This window comes from Lagopus muta, unplaced genomic scaffold (genome assembly GCF_023343835.1).
Source record: "Lagopus muta isolate bLagMut1 unplaced genomic scaffold, bLagMut1 primary scaffold_181, whole genome shotgun sequence".
In the NCBI taxonomy this organism is placed as follows: Eukaryota; Metazoa; Chordata; class Aves; order Galliformes; family Phasianidae; genus Lagopus; species Lagopus muta.
Genome location: NW_026040225.1, coordinates 1 through 13,597, shown reverse-complemented (window position 1 = coordinate 13,597; position 13,597 = coordinate 1). Strand labels below are relative to the sequence as shown.

Here is a 13,597-nt window from a genome sequence, read left to right as displayed (position 1 = left end):
GGCTTTGGGGGTCTATTAATTGGCTTTGGGGTCTATTAATTGGGTTTGGGGTCCATTAATGGGGTTTGGGGTCCATTAATTGGGGTTTGGGGTCTATTAATTGGGTTTGGGGTCCATTAATTGAGTTTGGGGTCCATTAATGGGGTTTGGGGTCCATTAATGGGGTTTGGGGTCCATTAATGGGGTTTGGGGTCCATTAATTGGGTTTGGGGTCTATTAATTGGGTTTGGGGTCCATTATTGGGGTTTGGGGTCCATTAATGGGGTTTGGGGTCTATTAATTGGGTTTGGGGTCTATTAATTGGGTTTGGGGTCTATTAATTGGCTTTGGGGTCCATTAATGGGGTTTGGGGTCTATTAATTGGCTTTGGGGTCTATTAATTGGGTTTGGGATCCATTAATTGGGTTTGGGGTCTATTAATTGGCTTTGGGGTCTATTAATTGGGGTTTGGGGTCTATTAATTGGCTTTGGGGTCTATTAATGGGTTTGGGGTCCATTAATTGGGTTTTAGGGGCCATTAATGGGGCTTTGGGGGGCTCTCAGTGGGATTTGGGGTCTATTAATTGGGTTTGGGGTCTATTAATTGGGTTTGGGGGTCTATTAATTGGTTTTGGGGTCTATTAATGGGGTTTGGGGTCTATTAATGGGGTTTGGGGCCTATTAATTGGCTTTGGGGTCCATTAATTGGGTTTGGGGTCTATTAATTGGGTTTGGGGTCTATTAATTGGGGTTTGGGGTCTATTAATTGGCTTTGGGGGTCTATTAAGTGGTTTTGGGGGTCTATTAATGGGCTTTGGGGTCCATTAATGGGCTTTGGGGTCCATTAATGGGGTTTGGGGTCCATTAATTGGGTTTGGGGTCCATTAATTGGCTTTGGGGGTCTATTAATGGGGTTTTGGTGTCTATTAAGTGGTTTTGGGGTCTATTAATGGGGTTTGGGGTCCATTAATGGGGTTTGGGGTCTATTAATGGGGTTTGGGGTCCATTAATTGGCTTTGGGGTCCATTAATTGGCTTTGGGGTCCATTAATGGGGTTTGGGGTCCATTAATTGGCTTTGGGGTCCATTAATTGGGTTTGGGGTCTATTAATGGGGTTTTGGGGTCTATTAATGGGGTTTTGGTGTCTATTAATTGGGTTTGGGGGCTATTAATTGGCTTTGTGGCCTATTAATTGGGTTTAATTAATTAATTGGGGGCTCTGGGCGAATCCCTATGGGGTTTTTGGGGCTCTGGCCCCATCTTTTGGGCTCCCCTGATGATTTATGGGGCGCCCCATAGCTGGGAACTCGGCGGTGACCGATGAGGAGTTGGAGGAGATGCTGGAAAGCGGGCAGAGCGAGGTCTTCGTTTCCAACGTGAGTCGTGGGGCGCCCCACAGATCTATGGGGGGTCGCTATGGGGCTCTATGGGGTCCCTAGGTGTCAATATGGGATCTATGGGTCTCTATGGGGTCCCTATGGGTCTCTTTGGGGTCCCTATGGGTCAATATGGGATCTATGGGGTCCCTATGGGTCAATATGGGATCTATGGGGCTCTATGGTTTCCCTATAGGGTCCCTATGGGGTGTCTGTGGGTCAATATGGGATCTATGGGGTCCCTATGGGGCTCTATGGGGTCCCTATGGGTCAATATGGGATCTATGGGGCTCTATGGGGTCCCTATGGGGTGTCTGTGTGTCAATATGGGATCTATGGGGCTCTATGGGGTCCCTGGGGGTCAGTATGGGATCTGTAGGGCTCTATGGGGTCCCTATGGGGTGTCTGTGGGTCAGTATGGGATCTATGGGGCTCTATGGGGTGTCTGTGGGTCAGTATGGGATCTGTGGGGCTCTATGGGGTGTCTGTGGGTCAGTATGGGATCTATGGGGCTCTATGGGGTGTCTGTGGGTCAGTATGGGATCTGTGGGGCTCTATGGGGTGTCTGTGGGTCAGTATGGGATATATGGGGCTCTATGGGGTGTCTGTGGGTCAGTATGGGATCTGTGGGGCTCTATGGGGTCCCTGTGGGTCAATATGGGATCTATGGGACTCTGTGGGGTCCCTATGGGTTCCTATGGGTCCCTATGTGTCCCTATGGGTCTCTTTTGGGTCCCTATGGGGTCCCTATGGGTCCCTATGGGTCTCTGCGACCCTATGGGTCCCTTTGGGGTCCCTGTGGGGTCCTTATGGGGTTTCTATGGGGCGCCCCCAGGTCCTCGGGGCGGCTCGGGCCACATGTCTTCTATGGGTCCCTGTGGGGTCCCTATGGGGTCCCTATGGGGTCCTTATGGGGTCCCTATGGTTCCTTATGGGGTTTCTATGGGGTCCCTATGGGTTCCCTATGGGGTTTCTATGGGGCGCCCCCAGGTCCTGGGGCAGCACTGGACCATGTGTTGTCTGTGGGTCCCTATGGGTCCCTATGGGTCCCTATGGATCCCTATGTGTCCCTGTGGGTCCCTATGGGTCCCTATGGGTCCCTATGGATCCCTATGGGTTCCTATGGGTCTCTGCGACCCTATGGGTCCCTTTGGGGTCCCTATGGGGTCCCTATGGGTTCCTATGGGTCTCTGTGTCCCTATGGGGTCCCTATGGGGTCCCTATGGGGTCCCTATGGGGTCCCTATGGGGTCCCTATGGGGTCCCTATGGGTCCCTATGGGTCCCTATGGGTTCCTATGAGTCCCTATGGGTCCCTATGAGTCCCTATGGGCCCCTATGGGTCCCTATGGGTCTCTGCGTCCCTATGGGGTTTCTATGGGGTCCTTGTGGGGTTTCTATGGGGCGCCCCCAGGTCCTCCGGGCAGCATTGGACCACATGTCTTCTATGGGTCCCTATGGAGTCCCTATGGAGTCCCTATGGGTCCCTATGGGTCCCTATGGGTCCCTATGGGTCTTTGTGACCCTATGGGTCCCTTTGGGGTCCCTAGGAGTCCCTATGGGGTCCCTATGGGGTCCCTATGGGTCCCTATGGGTTCCCTTTGGGTCCCTGTGGGTCCCTATGGGTCCCTGTGGGTCAATATGGGATCTATGGGGCTCTATGGGTTCCCTATGGGTCCCTATGAGGCTCAAAGGAACCCTGTGGTTCTCTGTGGGTCCCTATGTGTCCCTATGTGTCCCTATGTGTCCCTATGGGTCCCTATGTGTCCCTATGGGTCCCTATGGGTCCCTATGGGTCCCTGTGGGTCCCTGTGGGTCCCTATGGGTCCCTATGGGTCTCTGTGTCCCTATGGTTCCTTATGAAGTCCCTATGGGTTCCCTATGGGGTTTCTATGGGGCGCCCCCAGGTCCTCGGCGCGGCTCGGGCCACGCGGGCGGCGCTGGACGAGGTGACGTCGAGGCACCAGGAGCTGCAGCGCCTCGAGAGGGCGATGAGGGAACTGCAGGAGCTGTTCGGGGCACTGGGAGCCGCTGTGGAGGAGCAGGTGGGGGACTGGGGGGACTGGGGGGGACTGGGATGGATTGGGAGGGACTGGGATGGACTGGGAGGGAGTGGGGGGGAGTGGGAGGTGATGGGAGGGAACTGGGAGGGGACTGGGATATACTGGGATGTGACTGGGATGGAATTGGGATATACTGAGAGGGACTGGGATGGACTGGGATATACTGGGAGGGAGTGGGAGGGGACTGGGATGTGATGGGAGAGACTGGGAGGTGATGGGAGGGGACTGGGATATACTGGAAGGAAACTGGGATGTGATGGGAGGGACTGGGATGGACTGGGAGGTGATGGGAGGGAACTGGGATGGACTGGGATGGATTGGGAGGGACTGGGAGGGGACTGGGATGGACTGGGATGGATTGGGAGGGACTGGGAGGGAGTGGGATGGACTGGGAGATACTGGGAGGGAACTGGGGGGGAACTGGGAGGGAACTGGGATGGACTGGGATGTGATGGGAGGGACTGGGGGGGACTGGGATGGATTGGGAGGGACTGGGATGGACTGGGAGGGGACTGGGAGGGAGTGGGATATACTGGGAGATACTGGGAGGGGACTGGGGGGGAACTGGGAGGGAACTGGGATGGACTGGGATGTGATGGGAGGGACTGGGATGGACTGGGGGGGACTGGGATGGACTGGGAGGGACTGGGATATGATGGGAGGGGACTGGGATATACTGGGAGGGAGTGGGAGGGACTGGGATATGATGGGAGGGGACTGGGATATACTGGGAGGGAGTGGGAGGGGGACTGGGATGTGATGGGATGGAGTGGGAGGGAGTGGGGGAGACTGGGATGGACTGGGATGGATTGGGATGGATTGGGAGGGAACTGGGATGTGATGGGAGGGAACTGGGAGGGGACTGGGAGGGACTGGGATGGAGTGGGATGGATTGGGAGGGGACTGGGATATACTGGGAGGGAGTGGGATGGACTGGGATGTGATGGGAGGGAGTGGGAGGGAACTGGGATATACTGGGAGGGAACTGGGATATAATGGGAGGGACTGGGAGGGACTGGGATGTGATGGGAGGGGACTGGAAGGGAGTGGGAGGGGACTGGGATGGACTGGGAGGGAACTGGGATGGACTGGGATGGACTGGGAGGGACTGGGAGGGACTGGGATGTGATGGGATGGACTGGGATGGAACTGGGATGGACTGGGAGGTGATGGGAGGGACTGGGAGGGAACTGGGATTGACTGGGAGGTGATGGGAGGGAACTGGGATGGACTGGGATGGATTGGGAGGGACTGGGAGGGACGGGGAGGGGACTGGGAGGGAGTGGGATGGACTGGGATGTGATGGGAGGGAGTGGGATGGACTGGGAGGGACGGGGGAACTGGGAGGGGACTGGGATGGACTGGGATCTAATGGGAGGGACTGGGATGGACTGGGAGGGAATGGGGGGGACTGGGAGGGGACTGGGATGTGATGGGGGGGACTGGGATGGACTGGGAGGGAGTGGGGGGGACTGGGAGGGGACTGGGATGAACTGGGAGGGACTGGGATGGATTGGGAGGGAACTGGGATGGACTGGGAGGGAACTGGGATGGACTGGGAGGGACTGGGAGGGAACTGGGATGTGATGAGGGGGACTGGGATGGATTGGGAGGGAATGGGATGGACTGGGCTGGACTGGGATATACTGGGATGGACTGGGATGTGATGGGATGGACGAGGACAGGACTGGGATATCATGGGATGGACTGGGAGGGACTGGGATGGACTGGGAGGGACTGGGATGTGATGGGATGGACTGGGAGGTGATGGGAGGGAACTGGGATGGACTGGGGGAGACTGGGAGGGAACTGGGATGGACTGGGAGGGAACTGGGAGGGACTGGAAGGGGACTGGGATATACTGGGATGGACTGGGATATGATGGGAGGGAACTGGGAGGGACTGGGATGTGATGGGATGGACTGGGAGGGGGCTGGGAGGGAGTGGGATATACTGGGAGATACTGGGAGGGAACTGGGATATAATGGGAGGGACTGGGAGGAACTGTGAGGGAGAGGGTTGTACTGGGGCAGACTGGTCTGTACTGGTTTGTACCAGTCCGTACTGGTCCATACTAGTTTGTACTGGTCTATACTGGTCTGTACCGGTCTATACTGGTCCGTACTGATCTGTACTGGTCCATACCGGTCCATACTGGTCCATACTGGCTTATACTGGTCCGTACTGGTCCATACTGGTTTATACTGGTTTGTACTGGTCCGTACCGGTCTATACTGGTCCATACTGGTTTATACTGGTTTGTACTGGTCCGTACCGGTCTATACTGGTCCATACTGGTTTATACTGGTCCATGCTGGTCCGTACTGGTTTGTACTGGTCCGTACCGGTCCATACTGGTTTGTACTGGCCTGTACTGGTCCATACTGGTTTATACTGGTCCATACTGGTTTGTACTGGTTTGTACTGGTCCATACTGGTTTATACTGGTTTGTACTGGTTTGTACCGGTCCGTACTGTTTTGTACTGGTCCATACTGGTTTATACTGGTCCGTACTGCTCTGTACTGGTTTGTACTGGTCCGTACTGGTCCATACTGGTTTATACTGGTTTGTACTGGTTTCAGGGTGGGGCCATCAATCGCATCGAGCTGCAAATCCTGCAGTCGGGGATGGCGGTGAACAAAGGGGGGCGGCAGCTCAGGGCGGCGCAGGAGCAGCAGGGCAAGGCCAGGAGGGTACGGCCCCACGGCTGCCCCATAGCCGCCCCATAGATACCCCATAGCCGCCCCATAGCTGCCCCATAGATACCCCATAGCTGCCCCATAGCCGCCCCATAGATACCCCATAGCTGCCCCATAGCCGCCCCATAGATACCCCATAACCGCCCCACAGCTGCCCCATAGCTGCCCCATAGATACCCCATAGATACCCCATAGCTGCCCCATAGCCGCCCCATAGATACCCCACAGCTGCCCCATAGATACCTCACTGCTGCCCCATAGCTGCCCCATAGCCGCCCCATAGATACCCCATAGCTGCCCCATAGATACCCCACAGCTGCCCCACAGCTGCCCCACAGATACCTCACTGCTGCCCCATAGCCGCCCCATAGCCGCCCCATAGCCACCCCATAGATACCCCATAACCGCCCCATAGATACCCCATAGCCGCCCCATAGATACCCCATAGCCGCCCCACAGCTGCCCCATAGATACCTCACTGCTGCCACATGGCTGCCCCATAGATACCCCATAACTGCCCCATGGCTGCCCCACGGCTACCCCATAGATACCCCATAGCTGCCCCATAGATACCCCATAGATACCCCATAGATACCCCATAGCCGCCCCATAGCTGCCCCATAGATACCCCATAGCTGCCCCATAGTCTCCCTATAGATGCCCCACTGCTGCCCCATAGCAGCCCCATAGCCGCCCCATAGCTGCCCCATAGCCGCCCCATAACCACACCATAGCTGCCCTATAGATACCCCATAACCGCCCCATAGCTGCCCTATAGCTGCCCCATAGATACCTTATAGCCACCCCATAGCAGCCCCATAGCTGCCCTATAGATGCTCCACTGCTGCCCCATAGACACCCCATAAACACCCCATAGATACCCCATAGCTGCCCCATAGCCTCCCTATAGATGCCCCACTTCTGCCCCATAGCTGCCCATAGATACCCCACTGCTGCCCCATAGCCGCCCCATAGCTGCTCCCCCATTATCCCCCATTAATCCTCCATTTATCCCCCATAATCCCCCCTTAATCCCCCATGATCCCTATTAACCCCCCATATTCCCCATTAATCCTCCATAATCCCTTCTTAATCCCCCATAATCCTTATTAATCTCCCATAATCCCTCATTAATCCCATATAATCCCTCATTAATAGCCCATAATCCCTCATTAATCCCCTATAACCCTTCCTTAATCCTCATTAATCCCCATTAATCCCCCATAATCCCTCATTAATTCCTCATAATCCCTATTAATCTTCATAATCCCTATTAATCTCCCATAATCCTTCATTAATCTCATATAATCCATCATTAATCCCCATAATCCATCATTAATCCCCCATAATCCCTCTTTAATCCCCCATAATCGCTATTAATCTCCCGTAATCCCTCATTAATACCTCATAATCTTTATTAATCCCTCATTAATCCCCCATTATACCCATTAACCCTCGTAATCTCTCATTAATCCCCCATAATCCCGAATTAATTCCTCAAAACCCTCATTAATCCCCATTAATCCCCATTAATCCCCCATAATCCCTATTAATCTCCCATAATCCCTCATTAATCTCCCTTAATCCCTGTTAATCTCTCATAATCCCTATTAATCCCCCATAATCCCTCATAAATCTCCCTTAATCCCTCATTAATCCCTCATAATTCCTCATTAATCCCCCATAATCCCTATTAATCCCCATAATCCCTCTAAAATCTCCCATAATCCCTCATTAATTCCCTATAATCCCCATTAAACCCTCATAATCTCCACTAATCCCCTATAACCCTTCCTTAATCCTCATTAATCCCCATTAATCCCCCATAATTCTTCATTAATCCCCCATAATCCCTATTAATCCCCCATAATACCTATTAATCTCCCATAATCCCTCATTAATCCCCCATAATCCCTATTTCTACCCCATAATCCCCTCGTAATCCCCCATAATCTTTGTTAATGCCTCATAATCCCTATTAGTCCCCCATAATCCCCCATAATCTCTATTAATCCCCCATAATCCCCGCATAATCCCCCATAATCCCTCATTCATCACCCATAATCCTTATTAATCCCCCATAATCCCCTTGTAATCTTCCATAGCCTTTATTAATGCCACATAATCCCTATTAGTCCCACATAATCCCCCATAACCCCTATTAGTCCCCCATAATCCCCCCATAATCCCTATTAATCCCCCATAATCCCTTCATTATCCCCCATAATTCCCTCATAAACCCTCATAATCTTTATTAATGGCCCCATAATCCCTCCTGAATCCCCCATAATCCCTCCTCAATCCCTCAGAAACGCCTCATTATGGCCGCCTGCCTCGTCCTCACCCTCGTTATCCTCGTCGCCATCATCGCTGCTTCAGTGGCTGCCGGCTGAGCCCCGCCCCCCTCCTCGCTGCTGATTGGCCGGCGCTGTGCCTTTGGTTCCACCCCTCTTGCTGCTGATTGGCCTTGGCCGTGCCTTAGCCCCACCCTCTTTCTATTAGGAGGGCGCATGTGGTTAGGTTGGGCACTTCCTGTCTCTACTGACGGCACTTCCTGTTGCTGCTGACGTAACTTCCTGTTGCTGCTGACGTCACTTCCGTCACTAATGACGTCACTTCCTGAGGCTCTTGAAGTGCCTTCCGGTCAATACTGACATCGCTCGCCTCTACTGACGTCACTTCCTGTTTTTATTGTCACTACTGACACCACTTCCTGTCACTGCTGACGTCACTTCCTGCTGCTATGGATCTCACTTCTTGTCTGTAATCGCACCACTTCCTGTCTCTCCTCGTATCATTTCCTGTCACATCACTTCCTGTCACTTCTGACGTCATTTCCTGTCTGCACTGACTCCACTTCCTGTCATGACTGGCGTTACTTCCTGTTGCCAATGACGCCACTTCCTGGCATTACTGCTGTCATTTCCTGATGCCACTGACATTACTTCCTGGCACTACTGGCGTCACTTCCTGTTGCCAATGACACCACTTCCTGGCACTACTGATGTCGCTTCCTGTCTCTACTACCATCACTTCCTGTCTCTACCGCCATATCTTCCTGGCACTATTGAGGTCACTTCCTGCTGCTATTGACGCCACTTCCTGTCGCCACCGACGCCACTTCCTGTCGCTGCTGACATCACTTCCTGCTGCTATCGACGTCACTTCCTGTCACTACTGACGTTGCTTCACTGACGTTGCTTCCTTTCACTACTGACATCACTTCCTGCTGCTATCGTCGTCACTTCCTGTCACTACTGATGGCACTTCCTGTCACTACTGACACCACTTGCTTTCACTACTGACATCACTTCCTGCTGCTATTGACGTCACTTCCTGATGTCCCCGACGCCACTTCCTGTCACTACTGACGCCACTTCCTGTCACTGCTGACGTCACTTCCTGTCCCTGCTTGGGATGGGGTCACATGGCACTGTCCTGAGCTACCTCAGCTGTGACCCCACTGACCCCCATTCTGCCCCACTGTGACCCCCACTGTGACCCCATTGTGACCCCATTGACCCCACAGTGACCCCATTGTGACCCCATTGTGACCCCATTGACCCCATTGTGACCCTATTGTGTCCCCATTGACCCCATTGTGACCCCATTGTGACCCCGTTGACCCCATTGTGACCCCATTGTGACCCCATTGTGACCCCATTGACCCCATTGTGACCTCATTGACCCCATATCGACCCCATTGACCCCACTGTGACCCTATTGACCCCAATGTGACCCCCATTGTGACCCCATTGACCCCATTGACCCCATTGTGACCCTATTGACCCCATTGTGTCCCCATTGACCCCACTGTGACCTCATTGACCCCATATCGACCCCATTGACCCCACTGTGCCGCCATTGACCCCCATTGTGACCCTATTTCCATTGTGGACCCATTGACCCCATTGTGACCCCATTGTGACCCCATTGACCCCGTTGACCCCATTGTGACCCCATTGACCCCATTGTCCCCATTGACCCCACTGTGACCCCCATTGTAACCCCATTGTGACCCTATTGTGTCCCCATTGACCCCATTGTGTCCCCATTGACCCCATTGTGACCCCATTGACCCCATTGTCCCCTTTGACCCCATTGTGACCCCATTGACCCCATTGTCCCCATTGGCCCCACTGTGACCCCATTGTGACCCTATTGTTTCCATTGTGGACCCCATTGACCCCATTGTGACCCCATTGTGACCCCATTGTGACCCCATTGACCCCATTGTCCCCTTTGACCCCATTGTGACCCCATTGACCCCATTGTCCCCATTGATCCCACTGTGACCCCATTGTGACCCTATTGTTTCCTTTGTGGACCCATTGACCCCATTGTGACCCCATTTCCCTCATTGACCCCAATGTCCCCATTGACCCCATTGTGACCCCATTGTGACCCCCATTGTGACCCCATTGACTCCCATTGTCCCCTTTGACCCCATTGTGACCCCACTGACCCCATTGTCCCCATTGATCCCACTGTGACCCCATTGTGACCCTATTGTTTCCATTGTGGACCCATTGACCCCATTGTGACCCCATTGACCCCATTGTGACCCTATTGACCCCATTGACCCCACTGTGACCCCATTGTGACCCTATTTCCATTGTGGACCGATTGACCCCATTGTGACCCCATTTCCCCACATTGACCCCATTGTGTCCCCATTGACCCCAATGTGACCCCATTGTGACCCCATTGTGACCCCCATTGACTCCATTGTCCCCATTGACCCCACTGTGACCCCATTGTGACCCTATTGTTTCCATTGTGGACCCATTGTGACCCCATTTCCCCCCATTGACCCCAATGTCCCCATTGACCCCATTGTGTCCCCATTGACCCCAATGTGACCCCATTGTGACCCCACTGACCCCAATGCCCCCATTTCCCCCACTGACCCCACAGTTTCCCTGTTCCCCTATAAGTTCCCCCACCCCATATCTGTGGGGTCTCGCTTTGGGGTGGGGGGGACATCAATACCGCACAGCGACCCATAGAAACCCCATAAAGGCCCATGGGGGGGTGGCGGGGAGGTTATGGGGTCGGGAGCGGGACGGAGTGACAATAAACGACCCTAAAAGGCTGCCTGTGTTGTTTGTGGGCTTATGGGGTGGCAATGGGGTCAGGATATGGGGTCGAGGTCTTATGGGGTGGCAATGGGGTCAGGATATGGGGTCAAGGTCTTATGGGGTGGCAATGGGGTCAGGATATGGGGTCGAGGTCTTATGGGGTGGCAATGGGGTCAGAATATGGGGTCAAGATGTTATGGGGTGGCAATGGGGTCTTATGGGGTGGCAATGGGGTCAGGATATGGGGTCAAGGTCTTATGGGGTGGCCATGGGGTCAGGATATGGGGTCAAGATCTTATGGGGTGGCAATGGGGTCAGGATATGGGGTCAAGATCTTATGGGGTGGCAATGGGGTCAGGATATGGGGGTCAAGATCTTATGGGGTGGCAATGGGGTCGGGGAATGGGGTCGAGGTCTTATGGGGTGGCAATGGGGTCTTACGGGGTGGCAATGGGGTCAGGATGTGGGGTCAAGATCTTATGGGGTGGCCATGGGGTCAGAATATGGGGTCAAGATGTTATGGGGTGGCAATGGGGGTCTTATGGGGTGGCAATGGGGTCAGGATATGGGGTCAAGGGTCTTATGGGGTGGCCATGGGGTCAGGATATGGGGTCAAGGTCTTATGGGGTGGCCATGGGGGTCAGGATATGGGGTCAAGATCTTATGGGGGTGGCAATGGGGGTCGGGGAATGGGGTCGAGGTCTTATGGGGTGGCAATGGGGTCTTATGGGGTGGCAATGGGGTCAGGATATGGGGTCGAGGTCTTATGGGGGTGGCAATGGGGTCTTACGGGGGTGGCAATGGGGTCAGGATGTGGGGTCAAGATCTTATGGGGTGGCCATGGGGTCAGGATATGGGGTCAAGATCTTATGGGGTGGCCATGGGGTCTTTATGGGGTGGCAATGGGGTCAGGGAATGGGGACGAGGTCTTAGGGGTGGCAATGGGGTCAGGAAATGGGGGTCAAGGTCTTATGGGGTGGCAATAGGGTCTTATGGGGTGGCCATGGGGTCAGGATATGGGGTCAAGATCTTATGGGGTGGCAATGGGGTCAGGATATGGGGTCGAGGTCTTATGGGGTGGCAATGGGGTTTTATGGGGTGGCCATGGGGTCAGGATATGGGGTCAAGGTCTTATGGGGTGGCAATGGGGTCAGGATATGGGGTCAAGGTCTTATGGGGTGGCAATGGGGTCAGGATATGGGGTCGAGGTCTTATGGGGTGGCAATGGGGTCTTATGGGGTGGCCATGGGGTCAGGGAATGGGGACGAGGTCTTATGGGGTGGCAATGGGGTCTTATGGGGTGGCAATGGGGTCAGGATATGGGGTCAAGGTGTTATGGGGTGGCAATGGGGTCAGGATATGGGGTCAAGGTCTTATGGGGTGGCAATGGGGTCAGGAAAGGGGGACGAGGTCTTATGGGTTTTTATGGGGTTCTATGGGGCTCTGTGGGGTTTTATGGGGTTCTATGGAATTTCATGAGGTTTTATGGGGTCTCTGTGGGGTTTTGTGGGGTTTTATGGGGTCTCTGTGGGGCTTTTATGGGGTTTTATGGGGTTTTGTGGGGTTTTATGGGGTCAGGAAATGGGGCCGAGGCCTTATGGGGCTGCAATGGGGTCAGGAAACGCGGCCGTTGACTCTCTGGGGGTTTTTTGGCCCTCGGCGGCACCTGTAGGTTCCCCAGGGAGCCCTCCGCCCCGTCACGGCCCAAGGCCCCCGTAAGTGACGTCACATCCTGTCCCTATTTGTGACCTTCCCAAGATGGCGGCGGCGCTGCTCTGCCTGCTGGGCTTCGGGACGGCGGCCGGGGCGACCCTGAAAGCGACGGCGAGCGGTGGGGATTTGTGGGGTTTTTAGGGGGTTTTTATGGGGTCTCTGTGGGGTTTTATGGGGTTTCTGTGGGGTTTTATGGGGTTTTATGGGGTGTTAAGGGGTTCTATGGGGTTTTATGGGGTCTCTGTGGGGTTTAATGGGGGTTCTATGGGGTTCTATGGGGTTTTGTGGGGTGTTAAGGGGTTCTATGGGGTTTTATGGGGTCTCTGTGGGGGTTTAATGGGGTTCTATGGGGTTCTATGGGGTTTTGTGGGGTGTTAAGGGGTTCTATGGGGTTTTATGGGGTCTCTGTGGGGTTTAATGGGGTTCTATGGGGTTCTATGGGGTTTTGTGGGGTGTTAAGGGGTTCTATGGGGTTTTTATGGGTCTCTGTGGGGTTTTATGGGTTTTTGTGGGGTCTCTGTGGGGTTCTGTGCGGTTTTAATGGGGTTCTGTGGGGTTTTATGGGGTTTTATGGGGTCTCTGTGGGGTTTAATGGGGTTTTATGGGATCTCTGTGGGGTTCTGTGGGGTTTAATGGGGTTTAATGGGGGTTTATGAGGTCTCTGTGGGGTTCTATGGGGTTCTATG

General features: G+C 54.1%; 2 protein-coding genes and 1 long non-coding RNA gene across 10 annotated transcripts in view; 2 read left to right on the top strand and 1 right to left on the bottom strand.

Annotated features, from left to right (window-relative positions):
* LOC125687738 (syntaxin-4-like) overlaps positions 1 to 13,124 on the top strand; it is a 36,590-nt gene extending 23,466 nt beyond the window's left edge. The window contains exons 7-10 of one of the 3 annotated variants that reach the window (XM_048932994.1): positions 1,279 to 1,355; positions 3,261 to 3,398; positions 6,001 to 6,111; positions 12,957 to 13,124. In XM_048932994.1, coding sequence (XP_048788951.1) covers positions 1,279 to 1,355; positions 3,261 to 3,398; positions 6,001 to 6,111; positions 12,957 to 13,052 — 422 coding nt within the window. In that variant the 3' untranslated portion in view covers positions 13,053 to 13,124. Of the gene's footprint in view, positions 1 to 1,278; positions 1,356 to 3,260; positions 3,399 to 6,000; positions 6,112 to 8,426; positions 9,302 to 12,870 lie in introns of those variants that run through there. The other 2 variants (XM_048932996.1, XM_048932995.1) reach the window with 2 other exon arrangements.
* On the bottom strand, positions 9,314 to 11,357 carry LOC125687737 (bifunctional endo-1,4-beta-xylanase XylA-like). 6 transcript variants are annotated; one of them, XM_048932991.1, is made up of 4 exons: positions 10,155 to 11,357; positions 9,999 to 10,042; positions 9,654 to 9,796; positions 9,314 to 9,610 (listed from the first exon to the last, which is right to left on the bottom strand). In XM_048932991.1, the coding sequence occupies exons 1-3, from the start codon at positions 10,983 to 10,985 to the stop codon at positions 9,694 to 9,696; spliced, it is 978 nt and encodes a 325-aa protein (XP_048788948.1). In that variant the 5' UTR covers positions 10,986 to 11,357; the 3' UTR covers positions 9,314 to 9,610; positions 9,654 to 9,693. The 6 variants fall into 6 exon arrangements, with proteins under 6 accessions (XP_048788948.1, XP_048788947.1, XP_048788946.1 ...); XM_048932990.1 differs by having other exon boundaries at positions 9,758 to 9,796; positions 10,155 to 11,339; XM_048932989.1 differs by having other exon boundaries at positions 9,758 to 9,796; positions 9,999 to 11,354.
* On the top strand, positions 11,263 to 12,864 carry LOC125687739 (uncharacterized). Its single transcript, XR_007374369.1, has 3 exons — positions 11,263 to 11,349; positions 12,327 to 12,406; positions 12,529 to 12,864. It is a non-coding gene; the product is annotated as an uncharacterized LOC125687739 (long non-coding RNA).
* Positions 13,125 to 13,597: the final 473 nt, after the last annotated feature.

Coding starts and splice junctions, on each gene's coding strand:
- LOC125687737 (XM_048932987.1), bottom strand. CDS start 10,985: ATGGGGTCACATTGGGGTCAATGGGGACACAATGGGGTCAATGGGGAC. Junction 9,797..9,998: donor GGGTCCACAATGGAAATAGG/GTCACAATGGGG, acceptor GGGGTCAATGAG/GTCACAATGGGGTCAATGGG.